General features: G+C 36.7%; 1 protein-coding gene across 1 annotated transcript; it reads right to left on the minus strand.

Annotated features, from left to right (window-relative positions):
- Positions 1–8,181: 8,181 nt before the first annotated feature.
- Positions 8,182–22,529, minus strand: FAM98A (family with sequence similarity 98 member A). Its single transcript, XM_063078121.1, has 8 exons — positions 22,399–22,529; positions 19,023–19,171; positions 16,791–16,925; positions 13,027–13,211; positions 11,903–11,983; positions 11,113–11,229; positions 10,075–10,242; positions 8,182–9,985 (listed from the first exon to the last, which is right to left on the minus strand). Exons 1-8 carry the CDS (start codon positions 22,449–22,451, stop codon positions 9,323–9,325), a joined length of 1,551 nt encoding a protein of 516 aa, XP_062934191.1. The 5' UTR covers positions 22,452–22,529; the 3' UTR covers positions 8,182–9,322.
- Between the last annotated feature and the right edge of the window lie 1,826 nt (positions 22,530–24,355).

Genomic DNA, 24,355 nt, shown 5'->3' on the forward strand with positions numbered 1-24,355 from the left:
TTATGACACAGTACCCAGAAGCCATAAAAGAGAAGACTGATAAAAATCAGCTATGTAAAAAAAGGAAATAAAAAGTCTAAGTGGCTTATTCCACTAAAAGCTAAGTGGAAAGATAGACAAAATATATTTCAGAATATTTGAAAATCATCACTTGTTAGAGAACAGGCTGCCGAGAAACCAAGAGGGTTTCTCGGAGGGTTGGAGAACTCAAGGTTTATTACTCCGGCGGACTCAGAGGAGCGAACGCCCCAGAGTCTGAGCGCCGACTCGGACTTGCAAGGGGTTGCATAGGGCACGTTCTTCTGGGGTTTTAGGTTTTGTTATCTCCGAATCTGTGCAGCCCGGACTCCACTGATGCAAGAGGCAAGTGGTGTTATGGGAGCGGAAGCACAAGGTGCAGGTTAGGGTCTTTCCTCCCTGGACTTTCCATGTCACACTAACACAGAGCTAATTTACCTAGTAGATAAAGAGCTACAAATTTATAAGAAATTCGATATCCTCGTTTCAAATGAAATGGGCCAAGGAATTGGACAGTTCACACGAAAAGAAATCCAAGGGACTCATGAAAACATGTTACCCCTCTCACTGAAAAAGAAATGCAACTTACAACTACTCTGTGATAACAGTTTCACTCATCAGACCAAAAATCTGAACACTCTCTTGTCACAAGTGTGGGAAACAGACATTCTATTCATATATCATTATTGGCAATGTAAATTTGTGTAACATCAATGAACACTATTTGGCAATATCCATCAAAATTACAAATGTATTTTCTTGTTGACTTAGTAATTCCACATCTGGTAATCTAGTCCAAAGATAATGAGGATGACAATAATGATAGTAGTAATAGCAGTAACTAATTCATACAGAGTTTATTCCCTTTTCTTTAACATCTGAATGGTATTACATTGTACGGATGTAACCATTTTTTGAACCAGGGCCTTATTGACAGTGCTTCGTGTGTGTCTGGCACTGTTCTAAGTGGTTTACATACGGTGATTCACTGAATCTCTGCACTAACCCCAGAGTTCTTACTAATGAGGAACTTGTGGCCCTGAGAAGTTAAGTAATAGGCCCAAGGACACACACCTACTAAGTGGTGGGGCCAAGGTTCCAACTCCAGAAGGTGATGTCCAGAATCCATGCTCTCACTTGTGACCTCTTAAGCTATACTTGAACATAAGAGAAATAAAAAGTAAACAAGGTTTTTCACAACAGTATTGCTCAGGATAGAAAATGACTGAAAATAAACCAAAATTGATTAATAAAGCCCTGGTTCAATAAATGGTTATATCCATATGATGTAATACTATTCAGATGTTAAAGAAAAAGGAAACAGCATGAATTGACATGGGAACATCTCCAAGATAAATTTTAAAATAAAAACGAAGGTGCAAATGTTATTTATTGCATGCTATCATTTGTGTATGAACAGGGGGAAAAGAATGAATATATTTATTCTCTTTGTACATATTTAAAATATCTCTGAAAGAAGACAAAAACACACCCCTAACAAATTAGACGCCTGTGGGAGGGGAACTGTGTGACTGAGGGACAAAGGTGAGAAGAAGACTTCATCAACTAACTTCTTTTGTATTTTGAATTTCGAACTATGTATTACCTATTCAAAAATTAAATAATATTAATAGCAACAGAATGATATGGATCCTCCTTAGGGTCTATGTTACAGAGGAACAAATGGAGGCAAGGTGACAAGAGTGACAAATGTTAAGGATTGACTGCAGAAGAATGCAGTTACCCTTTTAATAATCACTTACTGAAGCAGAAAAATCACAGAACTAGTTATTAGCAGAACTGAGACAAGAACCCGATTAAAAAAAAAAACCCAAACTCCTAATGTAGTCCCCTTTCCAATACTTCACACCATCGCTCTTATTTTTCCTATAGCTAAAATGACTTTGAAGCTGGTGTTCCATCACACCAGGTGGTAGAAGTTATATTATCAAAAAGGGGCTTGGTCTGGTACACAACATGCAGAGAAATCTCTTTCTAGTCTAGGACAGTGCATTGGTAATGAACTGTCCCTCAGACACACATGAAGGCATTTACCAGAATAGTGGTCATTAAGCCTTTCTGCTCAACTGCACATTTTGGAGTTTATATACAAAATGTTTAATCATAAATTTAAATAAGTTTATTGTCTGTTGTAAGATGAAATGAGTATTGACTATGCTTGGAATGAACATTTCATGACATGATTTCACACAATAGGGTTTAATTACCTTATTGCATAAACACCCCTAAATGTAAAGGAAGCTATTTAATGGTTTATCTGTTTTATCCAATGTTATATGGACAAATTTGGTTTTCATAAAATATTCCAGTTATATTTAAAACAACCCACATAACTAACCCATACAGTTTTGATTACTCTGAGCTCAGGATATCCCTAGACATGCCAGTTTGATCCTTAAGGGAAACAAGTATAAAAGAATTGAAAGGGCTAGAATGCTTTGAATAGATGTAAAAAGAGGCTCCACAGAACCAATTATTTTGATTTATTTCAGTTTGGCACCCGGAGGGTTTTAGACTCAGGGCAATTCACAAGAGGAGGATGTGGGAAGAGTTTTGGGCCCTTAAAAATTTTTTTGTAGAATAGGAAAAGCTGTTTTCTCAGCTAATTTTGGGAAAGGTTAGCTGTGGAAGATGAACTGGAAATTGATTCCCTTGCTAAAGTTATCCCTCTGAGCAGCATATTCCTTGCAATGACTTTGTGTACTATTGCTTATTCCATTTTGGATAACATTATGCTAAATAATAGGCATCATTCTACCTTCTTACTTTATTTTGTTTTTGATGAAAAAAAGAAAAGGTACCCAACCAGAGGGAATGTTCTAAAGGTATATAAAAGAATTCTGTAACATGAGCCAACAAGCAAAGACTCTTCCAATCTCCAACACAGCCCCTTTGTTGTCCTTGACAATGCTGTTACAAAGCTGCCTTATTCTGCACAGTCACACACTAAATACTATTGAAAAGATTCTCCCATTAGAAAAAAGCTAGAATTAAAAAGGAAAAGGGTGCATAGCAGATTGCCCACCATGGACTCTGTACATGTGGGCGTTCAGGATATTTTAGGATGCTTGAAGTTGTAGGAAGGGAGCTGAGTGCTATGCACTTCCTTGTGACATTTATTCCAAACTTGAACCCAAGGAAGTAAAGAGATATTCTCTCTTGTCGGGCCTTAGAAACTAATGCCACCTTAAGTGACATTACAAGTGGTGCCATTATGGGCCCACAAGGGCGTATTAACGTGGCAGCCTAAGATGGTGCTGGGAGGAAGTAGGGTGGGGAGTGTCTGCGGGAACCTTGCCTTAGCCCTTATTGGCCAAATACATGCTTCTGTGCTCGTGAACACTGCGTGATTGCAATAGCTAGGCATTGAGACAGGATGCATGCTCTCATAACCTTTAAGCTGATTGGAGGATGTAAAAACCTCCCTTCCCCATTTGCCTTTAAAAGCAAGTACTTGTGTGATAATAAACGGAACTGCTGGACAGAACCCCCGCTGCGTCTGAGTGTCCTTTAACGGGCTGGTTGGGGCTGGCAGCTGTGCTCACCTCTCTTCATGGCTCTCTTCCCCTGTCTCCTTCCAACGGGGGACCAGAGGGAAAGAGGAATCCAGGCCATCTTCTCGCCCACCAGAAGGGACACCTAGGGAAAGACTGATAACGAGGCTAGGGCTGTTCAGGTCAGCCGGCGGCTGACCCGACACTCTCTAAGATTTTGTCTAGCATATTCCTGAGCATTAAGTACCTCTGCACTGATAATAGCTAAACATTGAGTGCATATTATGTGCTATACTCTGCCATAGGTATTTTACATGGATTATCACACTAAATCCTCACAGCTCTTCTAAAGTGGGAATCACCCTCATTTTACAGATTGAAAGTTTACGGTTTATGTTAAATAACTCAATCAAGATCACATAGTTACAGTGTACCTGAGTTCTGAATCCAGACCAATTGCCTCCTGGTGCTGTGAATGAATTGATAGGCAAGTATTTGTTACATCCACCCACTGCTCTGGAATTTTAATATGGGCACACATCTCATTGTCATAGTTTGTTACAGAATAAGTGCCTCTAGGGGGAACATGATTTCTATCACTTTCGTTTTTTCCACAGTAAGCACTTAACTCAGCAAGGAGTTAACTTTAGAAGAACAGCACCACAAGATTTAAAACTATTTATTATATTTCATCATCATTGTAAATAAGATTATAAAATAGTCCTTGCTCATCCTTTTAGAGTGGGATTTACTTTCTGCCTGTTTTGTTAGAAATCTCACTGATTTCTGGTAATTGAGAATTAGAATGAAGTAAGTTTCTCTGTATTTTCACAGTTTAAATACTTGACTTGTTTGTGACTGGTCACCTTCTATATGACATGAATTAGTTTCAAGTGAGAAACAATTCTGAAGTAGGTAAACCTTAAGAGACATTTACCATGGTGTTGGCTAAGGCCTTAAGTCCTGGAAGCTATGTGTAACTGGGAGTAAACCTGTCTGTTCTGAGGACTTGATAGTACCTTTCATACATTGCCCAAATAAAACCTGATTTACTTCAACCAGTTCATAAATGCCTCATAAAAAGTAGCAGTAAGATATAGTGTTAGATATATTTGCTTTGAATTCCTAAAGAATTCTGCAATTGACACTTTGGGGTTCTTAAAGATCTTCTACTACAATTTCTTGAAAACTTCCTTTGCTTTCTGTAACCTTTCAGAGTACATCAATCCACCCCACTAAATTTTACATTGCTATTTTACTCTGCCCTTCCCTTCTCAGTGAGGCTTCTGGAACTAGTCTAAACTTACTTTCTCTTTTCTCATTCTGTCCTTAAACTCCAGGAAACTGTCTTCAATCTTTATTCTGAAACTGCTCTTGAAAAGGTCACAAGATTCATGGCTATTTTTCAGCTCTAGTTTGTTGAATTTTCTGTCGCATCTGGAATTGTCAATTATTGAGCTCAGGAGCCAGACCGTCCTAGTTTGATTTCAGCTCCACTGCTTACTAGCAATATGGATGTGTGCAGGGTCTACTCAACCATCCTGGCTTCATGCTCTTTGTATGTGAAACAAGGGTAATAGTAGTATTCACGTTGCTGCCAGAAAACAGTAATAAATTACTACTCTTCCTACTAAACCTAGACTTCCATGCCACTGTTTTGGTTTTCCCTTGCTCTGTGACCCTGCTCCATCCACCCCTTAAATTATTCAAGAGTCCATCCTTGGTCCACTGCTTTTTTTCCCCTCAGGGTGATTTAATACAAAATCATTGTTCAGATTGAACGTTCCCATGCAAAATCACTGGATGCGATCATTCCAAAACCTCTATCTCCAGGCATTTTCTGGAGTTTCAGACTGAAATCATTCTGCCAAGCACACCTTTTCCCCTTCTTAAAATTTTGATTACAATTAATGGTATCATCCACTCAATCACAAAACAAAGAAAATAAGGGTCATACTAAACTTGTTCTCACTCTATAAACTGAATACTTCAAAACACTGCCCCTTTGCTATCCCAATTATCATACTTAGTTCAAGCTCTATGCTTCTAACTCCAATCTTTGGCCCCCTCAATCTACTCTCTACTCTTTAGCCAATAATTTATATAGAATGCAAGTGTGAACATGCCACATTTTTTTACTGGTATACCACTGTATATAACATAGTTCCAAGTTACTTAGGAAAAACATGTAGAGCCCTCTATTACCTGACCCCTGCAATCTTTCCTGCCAATTTCCACCCCATGTGAGCAATACTGGATCATGGTGCTATCCTAGTACCCTGTCATAACTTTCATTTTTTATTATTTATGCTACAAGTACCTATGTTTCTGGCTCTGTCACTAGACATTTCCCAAGGCAGGGACTTTCTAACTTATCTTTGTACCTCAGACCAACACAATAATGGAATATAGGAGGCATTCAAATTTTTATTGAACTGAACTGCAGGCCTTTTTTCCTTCTTCTTGAAGGAAATTATAGAAGAAATTATAACTCAACAAATACTGATCATTTAGAGATCTTTTTTCAACTTTTCCTCCAAATTCCTAGGGAACATGTTAATTTTTGTTTGTTTGTTTCCACCCCAGGCCTCTTCATTCACATTTAGTGGGCAGTGAATGATTTACTATGGAAGTTCTCATACCAACAGTTAAGTTTAATACAACCTCCTAACCAACGACAAATTTGCAGATGACTAAAAGCAACCAAGGTGAAAAGTGAGTTCAAACACTGACCTTCATACCTGCTTCAATAAGTGATCTGAACCCTAGGAACATATTAATGTATACAAATACGTATACAGACATGGAAATGTAGTGTTGAACAACAACAAAAACCAGCTTTCTTGTTATTATAATCATGCTAATGGGAATGAGAGAAAAAATAAATAGCAGGAAAAAAAGAAGTTATATATTAACGCTGCATACCCTGTGACAAATATATTTTTTCATTTAGGTAAGTCCAGTGGCCCTGTTAAAAAACAAATGAATCAAATACCATCCAAATTACTTAAGTAGGAGAGGATGTTTAAATAATATGCAAACACTTAAAATCTATTTCCAAAAGGAAATAATATAGGTAGACAAACTCTCTAGAAAGGTAGAATGGGCACAACATAAGAAACATTTTAAGTATAAGAATATAGGTGATTTGGGCACTGGGAAACCAGTTAACTACATATGGAAATGATTTCAAGTACTTTACCTCAGCAAGAATTTATTGAATTTTACTCTATGTCTGGTACAGCTGGACACTAGATTAGTTTGGATCTAGAGCAACTAATGAAAATGGCACTGGTACATTTCTAATAATTTTCAGAGAGAATACTGACATCCTGTTTCTAGCAGGAGGAAGAAACAAAGCATGAACAAAAGGTACTGTCTCAGTCTATATGTATGAGACAATATTTTAAGATTTTGTATGTTGAAAATTCCCTAAAAATTTTGTTTCTCCAAGAAATTCCCACATGCCCCACTCTAGGAAATCATTATTTACTACAAGTTAAGGTTAAGAATGTGTGTAAAATCAAGATACTCTATATAAAATCTATGAACTTTAATAACAAAACTGGTGTTTTGAAATGTCCTATCCTAGAGAACTTAATCTATGTCAAAGAGGAGAAACTCAATTCTTTTATGTTTCACAATGTAGGGGAAAAAAACTAGTTTGAAGCAGAAAATGAAGATGCAAACTTTAGAGCCACTATGGAGAAATATATCATTTGCTTTCTTAAATGCTCATATTTGAGAAAACAATCTATAAACCATAAAAATAAATCAAAATTATATTTGTCAAAAAATGAAACATATTCATTAGGTATACTGTGGAATTGGAGGCTACAAAACAGATTAAAGCAAGTGCTAACCTAAATGTGAATACATTACAAGGTATCATTTTAAGATTTGAAACCTTGACTATTTTATTTCTCATAAGAAACTTATATGCACTAAGTATACTTATGTAACAGCATAAAGAGACCAACACTTAAAATGTTCAAGACAGAACTTAAAGTTTTAATTATCTTTAATGATAAAACATTTTAAATTTTCAATTTTGAACATTTTAGAATAGTAAATGCTAGTTGACAAATAAACATGTAAAATTAACAAAAGGATAAGATAGGCTTTCAAAGATGGTTTTAGTTATTAGAAGAAATTGCTTATTTTAATAGCAAATAGAATATTTTTAACAGCAAGACATGTATTCTTTACTGTAAAAAAGCCCAATTTAGTAAAAAAAGAAAATGTAATTTCTCTTTTAACAAACATATAGTTATATTTTCAATTAACTTTCCTTTAAGAAAAAAGTCCCCCATTCTTAGGAAGAATGGAGAAACAAAATAAAACAAAAATCCTAAAAGATTAGGGACATTAATTTATCTGTCTAATATGTGTAGCAACAGCTACACCCAGTGGCCAGAGAGTAGTGAAGCTTGCTAGCAACACTTTATAATGAAAGGAAAATCTGGAAATAGCTACTTTTTAACTTATTTAAGATTTCAGGATAAGGGTTACCTTTCACTACAAATTAGGTTTTAAGGAAATATTCAAGAATCTTTGGGAACAAAAACCTTAGCTCATATGCTTCGCACAAGTATCCAGAATAATTCAGTTTTTAAAAGTACCTAAAATAAAACTCAAACCAAAGAGAGAACGTACAGATACTTTATTGCTCACCTTTCACACAAAGCACACCTCCAGCCATTTTCTTTCACAGTTTGACAATGTTTACGTATACAAAAACCCAGCAAGAAGCATCATGTCATGTAGATTTCAGTAAAGGAGAACGTAAAACATCAACTTAGCCAGGCTTTTGTTTTTTTGCAGCAATAATAAAGGGCCTCCTGCACTAAGGAAAAATCTGTTTTACTTTGTAGTGCATTTCTTCTATTACAAAAGAAGTCTCCTGACTAAAGCAAACTAACTTGTATTTGCTGAGCCAGTGGTATTAACTCATGCATAAAACAAATTTTGGTTTGCTGTTTCTTCTAGCAGATTTCAAGTAAAAATAATGTTGAAGGAGGAACTTGTTTTGGATGGATGCAGGTCAGTTTGAATTGCTATACTTAACTAAATGCCTACGTGGACTATAGGTTCACAACTTAGTTTGCTTTTATAATAATCTTTATGGATTTTGGCCGTGTTCAAGGTTTTCAGAGTTGAGCATATGGTACAATATTCCAACAACAGAATAAGGCTACTGAATGTGCTATCTGCAGAAGAGCTCATTTAATAGGAACTGAAATAAAAGTTCTATCATGAAGCAAATGTGGCCTAACCTCTGAATAAAAAGCCTATCGGGGCAGATCTGTGCTTGGAAAATAGGCGTTAGAATATTTTAAGCGAAACACATACAAATGGATTGTTAATATGAGGAAGGTTTCCTTGTAGTAAATCTAAAAAAGTACAGGCAAATCTTCATTTTCAAAACTGCATATTGAAAACATGAAAACTACTTATTCAAGTAATTTCTTCAATATAATTATGCATGTTCCATCCAACTGTGGAATTAGTCTACTGGACAACTAAAGGCAATTTTAATTACCTTTTTAAAAGTTTTTCATAGAAAGGAGAAATGTATGTGTTCCTTAAATAAACAGCATTATTTAAGTCCATTAAAAAAACAAAAACAAAACCAACAGAATTGAAGGAAGACCTACAAATGCTTATGCCAAGCAGGAATCTGCCTGCCACCTGTGGTCTCACACTAATTCAAAACAGATGTTGGGTTCAGGATTCTGAAACTTAGTTTCTATTACTTGAGCTCTAGCAAAATGTAAGGTTCTGTAGCCTCAACTAGTATAATGTCTTCCCTGCCCAAATCCAGAATGATTATACTGATAACCTCCATGCTGGAAGTGCTGTTCAAATTGACCACCTTGGTGATAATTTTGGCTCCCCCTTCCTCCCCAACCTCCTCCCTGGCCTCCACGACCACCTCGGCCTCCGCGACCACCTCGGCCTCCGCGACCACCGCCTCGATCACCATGGTGCCCACCATCTTGGTATCTATTGTCCTGCTGGTATCCACCACCCTGGTATCCACTTCCTGTATATGAAGATGTTTGGAAGCCACCATAACCACCGCCTTGGTAGCCACCACTGTGGCCACCATGGTAGCCACCTGGCTGGAAACCTGAATCCCGATAGCCACCATCTTGGTAGCCACCTCCTCCTCCACTCCCTCCATCTGTCCAGCCTCCTTGATGCTTATTTCCTCTTCCTCCCCCTCGGCCACCATGATCATAGCCACCACGTCCGCCTCTCCCTCCTCCTTGTTCATGACCTCCTCGTCCTCCATATGAGGAATGTTCATAACCACCTCTCCCTCCTCCTCGGCCTCCTGCTTGCTGCTGCGGGCCATCCTGCCTTTTCTGCCATGGTGGCATCTCTGGGGGAGGAGGCTCAATTTCATTGGGTCTACCACCTCTGTCAGGCACTCTGCCCATCAACACCTATGGAATAAGAAAAACATTTTAAACTATTTCATTTTTATAAACAGAAATAAATGTATTTCAAAGAAAATTAAAGGTACTCTAATCACCTTATTGATGGCACAGGCAGTCTTTTCTCTTATAGAACCACTGCTTGTCCTTAAAATCTTTGACAAGTCCTGTCTTGCGGCCAAAAGATGGGCAACAGAAATAGTACTTTTAGGAGATAAGACTGAACGTTTTGGCTGGTAAACCTTGGCTAATTTTTCTGTCTGACTCTGTTGGAAGAAAGGTGTTCAAACATCAATTTTCAAAATGACATAAAAAAACACTCATATTAAATAAGTTAAAGATCTCTAAAATATCTGATAATGATATTTACTAGGCTCCAGGCAGTATGAAAAGTTATATACTCACCATTGCTCCTGCCTAGTCAAGAACTATCTGAAAGTACAGCTGCCAGACTTGCTGACACAGCAAGGAGTGATTGTGGGGCAGGGGCAGGGTGGGAGGGCTTCCCTTTAGGACTGTGGGGCCAAAAAGCCAAAAAAGGATCTCCCTGTCAATAATCTCAGATCAAATGTATTGATTTTTTCTATATAAATTTAAGAATGTAAACCCATTTCAACAATTTTGCTTTGTAATTTTCCCATCTTTGGTTTCTACAAGGTAATAAATATCTGTTGAATGACCAAGACCTTTACCTGGCTTATCTCATTTAAGTTGAAATAAAACTTAAATCTTAAACACATTCTCCAATACTCTGTAAAAAGATCACAACATTTGGTCATACTAAATCTAATATTTCTAACTTCATTTAGCAAATTAAGTTGTCAGTGTAAAGTACAGTAAATAAATAATTCAAAAACAGTTTATTATTTTAGTAATTTTCCAATTAATAACTCTCTATTTCTTTCACAAATGGGTACTTCCAGTAAGGATTATAAAATTCAGTTTTGTTGAAATATATTAAAAAATTGAAAAAATTTTCATTATTGCTGAAGAGCTGAAAGAATTGCTACTCAGCAACTCACTAAAGAAAAATTCCTGTGTCTCCTATGTATTTTTCTTGTAGTCTCCATTGCATCTATATTGTTTAGGAATCATGTCTATAAATACTCTGCTCTTTCAAATTATTTAATGTGTACCTTAGCTCTGTCAGACCAGCCAAAGGACTGTACAGTGACATCCAAACGTTTTATTAGCAGCTTTCTCCGGACTTCATATTCATTGGCTATGGCTTGGTTAATTGCTTCTATCTTTTCCTGAAGCAAAATTAAAGAGACCAGTTAGAATTTAAATCAGCTTGATTCCCTGTTCCAAAAACTGTGTTTGTTTCATTCATAACTGAATCCCCAGCACTTAACACATATAGATCATTCTACATAATCTATTAACACTTCATAAAATGATAAGGGATGGCTGGTTAGCTCACTCCATAGAGAGTGGTGCTGATAACAAACACCAAGGTCAAGAGTTCTGATCCCTGTATTGGCCAGCCCCCCCGCCCCCCCCGCCAAAATAAAATAAAATAAAATAAAATAAAATAAAATAAAATGACAGGCAAAATAAATACTGTCTCAAAATATAATAAATAATACGTTAGTGTACAAAATTCTTATTTAGCTTTCCTATAATTCACTGTGTGAAGCTAAGCCCAATGAAGTTTTTGGCTTGAAGGCAATTCGTTTGGCAATTAGAAACCATATCACACTGAACTTCAATTTATTTTGATCAGTTGTGTGAAATATTTACAAATTATGGGATGCTGCTAAACTTACACAAATTATTCTGCATAAACCTTGAGTTCACAACAAAATGATTCTAAGGATGTCCATCTAAAAAACTACACACATTTAGAGAGGAAAAAATATAAGAGCTGACATAAAAGGCATGGAAGTTTCAAACTTGGAAAGTTTACTCAAGATCACTACTTACCCAGTGGGCTGGTCCCATTGGCTTCTTCAATAAAGGCTTTCCCACATGATTAGGTGGAACTTTTGCTAATGTTTCCTTTAACTGACACAAAAACACAAATGAATAAAAAATCTAAAAGTAAAACATATTCTCCTTATCTTCCCAATTCCCATCATATCTTGCCATCAAAAGAAGATTCCTGACAGAGGGAAAGGTGGAGGGTGTTTTGAAATGTAAATGTAAATGTAAATAGACCCACAAGATAAAGACACTCACTTGTCCCACTCCTCACGTGCCTATTGAAGCATGATTCCTTCATTGCACCTAGAACAGTGCCTGATAACAGTAGGCACTCAATGAGCATTTGCTGAATGGATGAATGAACACACAGAAAAATATGGACTATGGATACACTGCTGCTCCCCTGTAGAGTTCAGCCAAATTTGTGCATCATGGTGCCGATCTACCCCACAATGCAAATGTACCAATTCTTAGAGTCCAGCAGATATGCATATAGGGAATAACTCTGCTATAACAAACACCATTCTCTTCTACTCATTAATTTTTTTGTTAAAAATACTTATTCCTAATCAAATATACAAAAAAATCTTAACTGTTGATAATATGTGGTATAAAGATAATTCTAATTTATTTTCACATACTAGATTATGTTGCAGTCAACAAATCTAGTTTGTCAGTTGAAACATATGAGACCCAAAGTGACTGGATTAAAAAGCAAAAATATTAACATCCTTTTCTGTCCAGTCAATGGGGAAGAGGGTGATAACATTTAATGATAAAGATCTTAAAAAGCTAATTGCACCAAAGTTCAATGATAAAATAATTTTAAAAAGGACTGAAATCTTAACTCTTTTTACATAGTATCTAGCTTACTTCAGTTTATAAACCAAAGTGTGCAGTTTCCTTTCTGAAAAAGAAACATGCTAACATGTTTTAAAAAAAACACTAAAATATTAATTTCTCTTTAAGGCATCTAGGATTTAAAACCCCAAACTCATTTAGTAACCATTACTTAATAATATGCACATTAGGTTCCCATTAAGAGAAATTAACTTAATTGTTTCATTTCAAACAAATGTAGACTATGCCTTTAATACACTACAATCTGGTACTAAAGGTCTTACTTTTTTTTCAATCCCGCTGAAGAATTGGAACATAGTTATATTGGCTGGAGGTTTGGACATTCCTAGAGCAATACATATGCCTTTCAACTCTTGAAAGACCTCACTACCGCCTCCTTCTTGAGCTTTTTTTGGAGGAGCATTCACACAGAGCATTCTGGCAGCTTCTAGTTCTGAGATGAGGTATGCTGAAGTAAACAAAATAAGATTTCAAAATGAGATACAGCTACAGTTAATAGTCTGGAGTCACAACTCTATAGACCTAATGATATGTAACTTTAAAGCTGCAAGAATGGATAAAAACAAGAAAGGAAAACCATTTTTACCTGCAAATGGCATAACATATAAACTGGTTATATAATTCAGGTATTTAACCAATAAATAATGTTTAAAGATTAATTTAAAAGTATGTGATTCTTCTTTGAAACCAAAAGATCAAGGTAGAACACATCTAAAAATTTGGATTCTTTCATTCCACTATTAAGAAACCTCCAGAACAGGGGTTGGCATCTATTAAAATTTGCAAAAGGTGGCAGGTGGCTGATTTTTAGTGACAGTTAAAAAGGTTCTTTTTAAAAAATTTCTCACCACTTATGAGCATCAGTAATACAACTACCTTGTCTTCTTGTCTTCCAATAATTAGGTAGCTTCCTAGAGCTGATGTGAAACAATATTTTTAAGTAGTCAAACTTTAACTTACAGGAGAAGTAGGGAGGCACTAAATTCCCAAAAGTTCCTTTTCTGTTGTCTCCAGTATTATATCACTCTTTGGCTGTTCAAAGAAAGCCCTTCCATCTATATTCTTCTCAGGGCTCCCTTCCCCACTACTTTCCTCACCCATTCCCCCCCCCCCAAAACAACAACAAAACTTTCAAATCACATCTTGACAGAGTCCCCTTGTGTCAATATCATCTTGTGTGTTGATTTCAGTCAGGTATAATGAGGGCTGCAATCAGCTTCAGGCAATTCAGTTGAAAGTATAAATATTCGATCTCATTCCTTTAACCTTCCCAAGAACATTACAATTTTTATAAAAAAATAATAATCACTAGAATCTTAAGATTTCAGATTATGTGACAAAGTGAGACCAATATGAGGAAGGTAGTTTTGGAAAAAGACACCCTCCAGGCCCTTAAGTCCTATTAGTACAAGTGGACAATCAGCCTGAACATCTCATTTCCTACACCCAAGGTATAACGCTAGAAGCACAGAGGCCATAATTTTGGCAAGTTTTTGAAAACTTGCCAACTCCTGTTTTTCTTTTTTCTTTTTGGCAGCTGGCCGGTACACGGATCCAAACCTTCCACTTTGAACTCTTGTTGTAAACAATACATATAGCTAAGTTTCTGGAAAGGTCATTCTAAATAGGTTTGATAAAATCTTAATGTGTTCCATATAGCAAAGTATTTACGCGTTAAAACATAAAAACACTAAAACTCTGGTGTTATAAAAATAATCACTGTTTTTGTAAATAAGGTTATACTAAAATACTGCCACACTCATTTGTACACATCATCTTTGGCTGGTTGCTTTCATACTACAACAGCAGAGGTGAGTAGCTGTAACGGAGACCTTATGGTCCACAAAGCCAAAAATATTTACTATCGGGTCCTTTAAGAAAAAGTCTGCCAACCCTTGTTCTAGAAAATCATGTATTATATGATTTAATAAACTGGTTCTCTAAATTTGGGACAACGTAGTTCAAGCATTCACAAAATTATTTCACCAATATAATTACCACGAAAAAACTTTAACTGTAATTGATGTGTTCCAAGCACTGGGAAAGAGACTAGAGATATGATATAAAAACAAAAAAGATTATCTCTACTGATAATCTAATTAGGAATAAAGAAATATATGCCAAAAAAAAAAAAAAAAAGATGAACAGTTCTTCAGATATCTGACTCAATTTACCTAAGGAATGTAATCTAAGAACCATAAAGGCCAATGAACAAGTCAAAACAGTGCTTAACCTGATACATGGGAGTTTTCAGATACTCACTCAAAAACTATTCTATTTTACTAACAATTCTAATGAGGTAGGTTTATTTTTCTCCCCCAAATAGACTGTGCTAAAAGATTGAAATTAGTGAAGTAACGGTGCTGGAAGAAGTAAAACTATAGCATCAAGATGTGACAACTGATACCTGAAAAGATGAAAAATATTTACACAGAGCAAGTTGAAAATGAGTACATGTACGTAAATACTAAAATGAAAGAGAGGTTACAAACTGAGGGGAATATTTTACAAAGGGGAAATAGAAAAAACAAAGGTAAAGAAGAGGGAAATAGTGTATGTCTGTATGCATGTATGAAGAATTAAAAAAGCGAGGATACTTTAGGTGATTTAGTCATTTAGTTGAGGAGCAAACAGCTGTATTTCTTGAAAAGGTTTTGAGATAATACACATTAAAAGAAAGTCTATAATTATGACCCTGAGTCCAAAATAATTCAGTGCAGTCTGTTTAAGAAACAAAAAAGAGTTAAAAGCATTTTATAAAGATTTATCTTCAAAGTGGGTTTTATAAGTATCAGCGCTAAAAAGGCCAAATTCTGAGCTCCTTGGGAGAATTAGCTATTCAGGGTCGTTACTAAGCATCCCACATAGCTGTTATCTTCCTATGTAGATAACATATACTAAGTTGCCAAATATTATCGGTAAGGATAAGCAATGCAACCAAGGAAGAATCACTTTATGCATTGCTGTTGAGCCAGTTGCAGAAATTACACAATTTGAAGGACACTGAATGAATGTATAAGAACTATATGCAGCAATATCAAAGCTAACCTTATGTGCATATCCCCCCAATAACAATCGTTTGACAGACAAAGGAGAAGTTAAGAAAGTGAGTCTGGAATAACTTAGTGTCTAAGTAAAATGGCCACGAACACATTTTTTTTAAACCAAACCTTCAAAACTATAGTTGCATCATCTTTTAAAAACCATAGTACAATTATAAAGACAAACATTTTAAAAATCCTCTGAATTGTGTTTGTCATACGAGAATTATAATATTCAGTTAACCAAAGCTTATCTAAATGTGATTCAGAATGCTACAAAAATTCTGACTTAAAAGACTTTTGGTTGTGTTTATTGGGAAGCTTATAGAAGGCAATAAAATTTGTAAGTCTACTTACTGTTTTTCAGGGTGAAGAGACAAACACTAGTTAGTATATAAAAAACATGAAGGAAAGAACTTTTCATAAAAAATGTATTTCCCAGAATAATCAGTAAATTCAGGAGCAATCCAAGTATTATTCTAGAATATTTATAAAAAAAACCAAAACCCCCAATTACCCAACCATGAAGAAATTACCAACAATACAAAATACTTTAAATTATATTAACCATTAACTTCATCTAATGAATGCTTACTCTCCTCAAGGAAGTTAATTTCTGAAAAAAATTCATTTCCACACTATTTTCCCAGTCTATTTTAAAATGTGCTTCTAGAATGCAAAGGTTTAATGATCACACACTTGAACAACACTCCAGCACTACCACTGGTCACCTTAGGTGAAGCACAACAGCCTGAGTACCACCAATTGAAATGATAAAAGAGTATCAGTTATAAAAACAACAATGCTACCAGTACATACACCCATCATCAGCTCTTAAACTGGAAATTTAACAAAGCTTTCTTTAAAATAAATCAGTAGTATTTTGAATTAAATCCATAATGAAACAAAACAAAAACAACCAGTTTTTAAGTCATGGAAAAAATAAATAGAAAATAAAATCTACATTCTAGTAGCCATGAACTTACTGAGCAAAAGGAGGCAGTTCTTCTGAACGAGAAGGCGCTTGGTCACATCCCCAGATGTCAGTGAAAGATATGGGCAGTTCATCTCCCCCAGAAGCCCACTCACCTCAAGTTGGAATTCTTCAGCTTCACTTGGACCTTTAACAATTAAAACAATCTTATTTAATAATAACAACTGTTGTTCCCATTAGCATAGTAATTATTATATATAAATTTATATATTATTTTATATATACTTATCCCTTCTCACACCACTGCAAATTTTCTTCCTTATACATTGTTCATTAGGTTATTGCCTTATTTGAGAATTATTAATGGCTCTCTAATTTGTACCTCATCTAATTTTTCCCGTCTGCCTTTAAAGATTCTTCATAGCCTCTCATGTTTGCCCAATATTTCCTCTTCTTGCATCAGTCTACTCACTGTCCCAGAAATGGCCAGTGTCATTTCCACTTTTCTGCCTTCATCTGTTATTCCCTGTGATTGATATGCCCTCTCCTCTCCTCTCCTCTAGCAAGTCCCACCCATCCATCATCAAAACCCTCCTTGATGAAACCTTCCCTTAGTACTCTTGAACTCATTGATTTTCCTCTCCCTGTGAATCAAGTGAAGCATTTAATTACTGTACCAATCTTCAGCAGTTTCATTTGTGCCTAATATTCTCAGACTAAATTTGAAGACAGCAAACACAGCTTATAGCTTTGTATTCCCATAACATGTAAAAAAATTCACTGGGTGAGCCAAGGAAAAAAAAAAACAATGCTTTCTTCCTTACTATTTTGTTTGTTCTCTAGTCAATCATAGAAGGGTAGAAACTAATAAACTTTGAGAGAGTCACATGATCTGAATCCATTTTCTCATGTGTAAAACAGGAAGACTGTATTATCAACATTTTGCAAAATGTCATCTGGGAACCCCACAGTTCCACAGAGCTCCTTTAGAGGTGCTGGGGAGATGAGGAGAAAGCTGTGCTAAAGGTAACTCCTTTCTCCTTCAAAGAGGACAGCTAGACTTTTTTTTTTTTTTTTTAATATTTTTTACTTTTTTATGTGTTCGCTTCTGTATAGTTTCATTTGAACAAAGGGGCTCCAGGTTAAAAATAGTTATCATATACTATAGGTGTTTTCAAAAGTTCCCCCAATTTCTGAAATGGCGGGGCAAGAGGCAGTAGCACAGTGGTTACACAGGCAGTATACACTGCCTCCTGAACTTGATTACTGGGGTTGAATCCTGGCTGTACCTTGTACAGGTTGTGTGATGTCAGGCAACATATTTAACCTTTTCAGGCTTTCTTATTTAATGTATAGTAGTAATAAAACCAGCCTCATAGGGGGTTGCCCTGAGGTTTAAATGAGTAAACACACAAGTAAAGTGTTTACAACATACTGAGTGCTCAATAAAAGTAAGCTGCTGCTATTGCTATTGTTATACTATACTCTCCTTGGTAATTAGAATTGGATGCAACTGACTAGTATACATTAAATATACTAAGATGCAAGACAGCAGCTCTTCAAAATGAGATTACGTGTACAGTTCTCCATGAGGGTGGGTTTAACAGGTGGGTATTTTTCTTTGTCTCCTATTATAGTTTTACCTGCGGCAGGAGGGAACCAGATGGTGGAGTGTCAGGTTTCAAGCTTTTGTCTTTTGCAGAGTTGACAAACTACTGCTAAAGGCAATAACAAAATTGGAAAATATGACAGTTCTTAGCCCTACAAATCTGATCATGCTGGATCTGGTTGTGATGTATCTAACGATACATTCCTATGCTAAAGAAAGCTTAACAAAGAGTTCTCTTTCTTCCCAAGCATAACAAAATTATAATGCATTTACTTTACATGCTACACATATTTCCGGAATCTGGTAGTCCTAAAACAAAAACATCCCAATTTCTAGTTCTAGCCACCAATCTAGGATCTCACAATTCATATTTTACAAAATATAGAAAGTTCATATATTCCATTCTTGTCTCCATTTTTCTGTATCTCAAGTAACCGTTCAGCCTCAACAACTCAACTAATCTTTAAGTTAGATCACTATACTCTGATTTCTCAACTTCTGAATCACCTGATCTCTAAAAATAATGGAAGAAAAAAAGTAGCTTGGTTCCTTTACAAAATTTTTCTTTACATTTACAAAATACTTGAAATTTTAGCTTTAGTACTAATTATGTTCAATTGACAATACCCCAATTTTATTTTTATATTTTCCACCTAAAAGTAAATGTTTACTTACTGTTAGTTGCTTGCACATTTTCCTCTAATTTACAGAGCACTCTTAATTCAGACACCAGCCAAGCACAGAGTTTGGTAAACTCGGGGGAACTGGCTCCAGCAGAGACTGCCTGAGACAGAGCGCCATCTTCCAACAATGGGCCCTTGTAACTGGCGAGTAAGAAATTATACTTCAGAAGAATATAAAATAACACCTAATATACTATAGATAAAATACATTTATGCATTATTTACACAATTAAGCAATAATTTAATAAAGTTATGACAATTTCTAAATTTGCAAATATAAACAAAATTTAGAACTGTGCTGAACCATTACAAAAATAAGCTAACTACACAGTAACTGCATTTCAACCCTTCAAAATATATGTGAATATTTAACACAATCACATATATTATTAAATTACGTCAATTTCTGTACAATTTCTAAAAACTCTTATTGTACAAAGGTTTATTTTCTTACTGTAACTGAGTTGAGTATTAAAACCAGATTAAGAAGTGATAGCTAATTATACTGTTAACTTACTACTTCAGAAATAAAACTGGTTATCTTTTCTAGAAATTTTTTCCAGACATCAATTAGGTTAAGTTTTTAATGACTTCCTTTAAAAGCAAAAATTTTCCAATGAATCATTTATTTTCTTTTTCTATATTTAATGACAGTTAAAACTAGTAAGACATTCTAGCACCAGAGAAATGTCAAGATTAGTTTAATAATTGTTGGCCAGTTAATGAACTGGTGCATCTGAATCCTAACCCTTTGTTAAGTGATTCCAATGTAATTTTAACAATTATAAGATGTTCAAACATTCATAAAAGATGACAGTAATAATGAACTACAATCACCTAAACTCAAGAAATATTTTGCCATTCAAAGTAATCTTAAAACATATATTGTTCAGATTATTTTATATTCTTTTAAATAAATGTTTAAGTTGATAAAAACACTGTGATTAGATGATACTTTAAATATGCTAAAGATAATGTGATGTTTAGAGGTACAGGCATGCTTGGGAAATGGACAATTCTCAATCACTTTAGAATATGATTATATGTCTATATATGAAATGAAATGGAAAAATATCTTGGCTGGTCGATTAGCTCACTTGGTTAGAGCGTGGTGCTGATGACAGCAAGGTCAAAGGTTTGATCCCCTACATCCCAGCCCCCCCCCCCCAAAAAAAAGTACAAAAAATATGAGATTACATATAGTCAGGCTTCTAGATTCAAAAACCACACTTTATTAGACACTGGAATAAAGAGACTAGGCCTAGGAAGTTCTCTTTGTGTTTCACTATTAGACTTTATTAGTTTATTCAACAAGTATAACACCAAGGTCAAGGGATATCCCCAGACCTGTCAGCTGCCAAAAAAGCGAAAAGCAAAACAAAAAAACAAGTAGTTACGGAATTCCTACTGTATGACAGGTTAGAAATAAAAGTCATTAACTTGAATATTTCTCAATGAATCCTTTAAAAGTATGTATCAATCAATTAAGGCTCAACTTTAATGTTTGAATGCCACCAAACTAAGTAGTAAAGGTTGAAATTTATAAGTTTTCACAAAATCCCATGGTTAGTTTACATTACAGCCCATCTCAGTTATTTATTTGATTACAATTACTAGAGTATATTACTTTTATAATACACAAGAATAAATATATATATTTAAAAGAGGGTAAAAGAACAATAATGGCATCCAAAAACCAGCATCCATGACTGATTTTTAAGTGATCTCTGTTCATGCAGAATGATTACGTTTAAATCAGGTCTACTTCCTCTCATTCCACTCCTCTTTCAAAATAACTTCTTCAAACTTGACAACTTGGAATCTCTTGGGCTAAATGTGGCTCCAGAAACAAATTACATGATTAAATATTTGCCTATAGGTACGATGTCAAAAAAAAAAAAAAGTACAGATTTAGCTAGCCGTATTTTTAAGTATAACTCCTCCTTCGGTGTCATTTCTTCCACCAACATTCTAGGACTTCTTTTCCTTTCCCAGTAAAGGGACCCCTCTCAGTCCTTCTCACAGTACATTCTAACAATATCCTGGGAAACTGTTTTCCACCTCACCTTTAAGTGCCCAGTCCAACACTGCCACAAAGCAAGTGTTCCTCAGAAATGATTACTGAATGAATGGTTTCATGTGTGAACAAGCAATTCAGCCTGAGATGTCCACTGAAAACAGACCATTTTGCTGAACGTGACTTTTACTTTTGCCTTAATGAAAGAAATAAGACCCCAAAGGCTGGAACAGTCACAATTTACAGCAAGTTTCAAAGAAAAGAACAATGGTAATTCACTTTAACAAAGAAAGATGACAAGCACGACCACTTCCTTTCCTAAAAATTTCTACCAGGACAGCAAGTTACTTAAGTGGGAAGACTTTGGGAACCCTCAAGGTGTCCGTTCCTAAAGAAAAGTTTCTCTCAAAGGTCTCCATGTCATGGAGAAGTCTAAGGGGAAGTTTTGATAAGAACTTGTTAAATCTGTACTTTTTTTTTTTTTTGACATCGTACCTGTAGGCAAATATTTAATCATACAATTTGTTTCTGGAGCCACATTTAGCCCAAGAGGTTCCAAGTTCTCAAGTTTAAAGAAGTACACTAATCTGGGTGCCCAGTGAGATAAGAAACCCTATTTCCAGCTTCTAGATACTAATGATTTATGGCTGGATAACTGTCAGGAGGAAGCGAGATGAAATGCAAAACAAATATGCAGATTCTTAATGGGTGAAGATGACCCTAGACTAATAGGGCTGAACGAGGGAAACAAAGTGTCAGAGTCAAGAGAAACTGCCAGTTTTTCCAACGGAGGTGGTGATAGGTTAGGTGCACGAGTGAGCTGGCTGGCAGAACGGATGCAGCGCCCAGACATGTAGTTTTGGGAAGCCTGGGTGCGTGCAGAGAGATGACTGGGCGAAGACATTTTTTGAGTGAAGTTGAGTGGTGTAGGAGTAGGGGGGCACCAAACAGGAGTAGGAATTGGAGGGCAAGTAGAGAAAAAGAATCAACTTTGGCAACCTCTAGAGTGGGGGGTAGGGCAGGAGGATGGGGAGCAATGAGAGCAGCTCGGGGAATGGGGGTGGCGAGAACTAGAGCCCAGACAATGACACGCATGACTGGCAAACGCTGCGGGGAACTCGGCTGCAGGGAGCACTGGGCAGGCCTAAAGGTGTCGGGGTTGGAGGGCTCCGAGCTGGCAGGGCAGGCGGTGGACGTGGCACTGGGGGTCCCGGGGCTATGGGGAAGCGACAGCCAGGAGCCTCGGGGAGCGGCGTGGAGAGGCAGGTGTTTCAGACGGGGACGCAGGAGGAGGTGTTCCCGGGGGGCCGGCAGTGTGGGGCTTGGGAGACCCGTACCCTGGCAGCCTTACCCTAGGTCTTCCAACGACTCCAAGATGTCAGTCTCCATGAGGTCACACTCCATGCTACTGTGGTATTCAAATTTCCGAGTCGTCAGGCTCCCCACTTCGCCGGCAACGCGTACTCTCGCGCATGCGCTACCTCTCCGGAACTTCCAAATCGACAGCTGGCGCCTCAACCACTGAACTGCACATGCCCCGAGCGTGCGCAAGAAGCTCGGTCCCGCCTACCGCTCCACCCCTGCCTGCTGAAGGAGTCCCAGGCCACAGAGTTTTACGCATGCGCGTTGCTGGATAGCGAAGCTGGCCTCCCGAAGAAGGGCAGGAGGACTGGCTGCGTGGCAGCTGGGCGTGGGGGCCAGGCGAGGTGGGGAGCGCTCTGAGCTCTCTTTATTGGGTGTACGCATGTGCAAATATTGGGGCGAGGCGAGCGGGGGAGGAGGTGGGAAAGAGGGGGGGGTGTCTCAGGACTCTTGTGGGTGTCGGCTGTGAAAAGGTGTCGTGCATACCGGAGAGTAGATGGAGTTGTTCTCCGCAGCGTGCTGGCATGTTGTAACCGTGGATGTTGGGTCATGGAGACAGGGAAAATTCGGATGCTCCGGTCTAGTCGCCCGAAATAGGGGTAGAAGGGCCAAGTGCCTAGAACCGCCGATACCGTGCCGTAGTGGCTGCAGTCGCTGAGGAGTCACCTTCCTTTGCCAGAGATGTGTTCAGAAAGTTGTGTCTTTTCCCCCTGTGCCTTCTCTACCTGACTTCTTAAGTGCTTCCCAGTCACTAAGCATCTTACTTTAAGGGGGAGAGGGGCTTCACTCCACACCAAACAGAATAGAATATATTTAAATCCACTCAGTTTAGACAGGAAATAAACTTTGGCTGTAATGTCATTGCATTTGACATTATTTGCCTGGCTGTAACATTCACTTCACGGTGGGTTATGATTTATTGGCAGTTATTGATTGGGTTTGTGCTTAGAAATTATTGAAAAACGAGGAAAATTGTTTTCAAAGTGATGGCATATTTAGAAAATTATATTTAACTGTAAGTTGGCATACTGATAAGCTGTGCAGGCATTTAATTTAAAGAGTTTTCATATGGATACCAGTAGATTTTATTTTGCAGTTCTCAAACATTGTGGTGTCTAATGAAATGCTTCCTATCCTTAATAGTACCTTTTTTAGTTCCTTATTTTGCATCATCTGGAGGGGGAGAAGGTTATTATGTTCCTACTGCGCGCTTGACATGATATTACTCCCTTTACCACACACTATGATTCAGTCGTTATAAGGCTTTGTGAATATTACTGGCATTTTATGGATGAGGACCCTAAATCTCTGTGGCTTTATGATCTGTCAAAGATCTTAAGGCCCATAAATATGGAATTGATTTTTGAGACTGAGCCGTAAAAAGTTAGGAAAATTTAGCCAGCTGAATTGTTTTAAGCGTGTATATATTGTACATAATTACCTCATTATAATGGAAATGTAATAATTATTTTTTTTCTCAGCGTTGTTAAAGGTTCTAAACAAAAAAAATAATGCTTAATGCAAAATCAGTTTAAAGGTTTTCTTTCCTAACTCACTTTTTGGTGTGAGCTGAAACACATGTTAGTGAATGAACAAGAGATGACTTCCCTAAATTTATTAGTCTTCTCGTTCTAATGCAAATCATTATCTTACATGGAGGTTTGTTGATGTGAGATTTCTATATGTATTATTATTTTAAATAATTTTATAATGGCTTTTTCTGTAATAAAAATACTTTTAAATACTACTTTAAAAAATTGTCATTTCTATAGGATCGACAAGAAACCTTTTGAGTTTCATTTAGAAATTGGTTATGTTTATATTGTAACCTGCATGTCTGAAAACCTCGTTCATGCTGAGTTTAACAGAATGAAAGGAAAAGTGATCTGGGAGTTAGGGAGCCCTGGTGTTTGCCTCAGATCAGTATACAAAAGAATTTTCTAACA

This window comes from Cynocephalus volans, chromosome 14 (genome assembly GCF_027409185.1).
Source record: "Cynocephalus volans isolate mCynVol1 chromosome 14, mCynVol1.pri, whole genome shotgun sequence".
NCBI lineage: Eukaryota > Metazoa > Chordata > Mammalia > Dermoptera > Cynocephalidae > Cynocephalus > Cynocephalus volans.

Coding starts and splice junctions, on each gene's coding strand:
- FAM98A (XM_063078121.1), bottom strand. CDS start 22,451: ATGGAGTGTGACCTCATGGAGACTGACATCTTGGAGTCGTTGGAAGAC. Junction 11,984..13,026: donor TCAGCGGGATTGAAAAAAAA/GTAAGACCTTTA, acceptor TTTTTGTGTCAG/TTAAAGGAAACATTAGCAAA. Junction 9,986..10,074: donor CTGCCTGTGCCATCAATAAG/GTGATTAGAGTA, acceptor CTTATTCCATAG/GTGTTGATGGGCAGAGTGCC.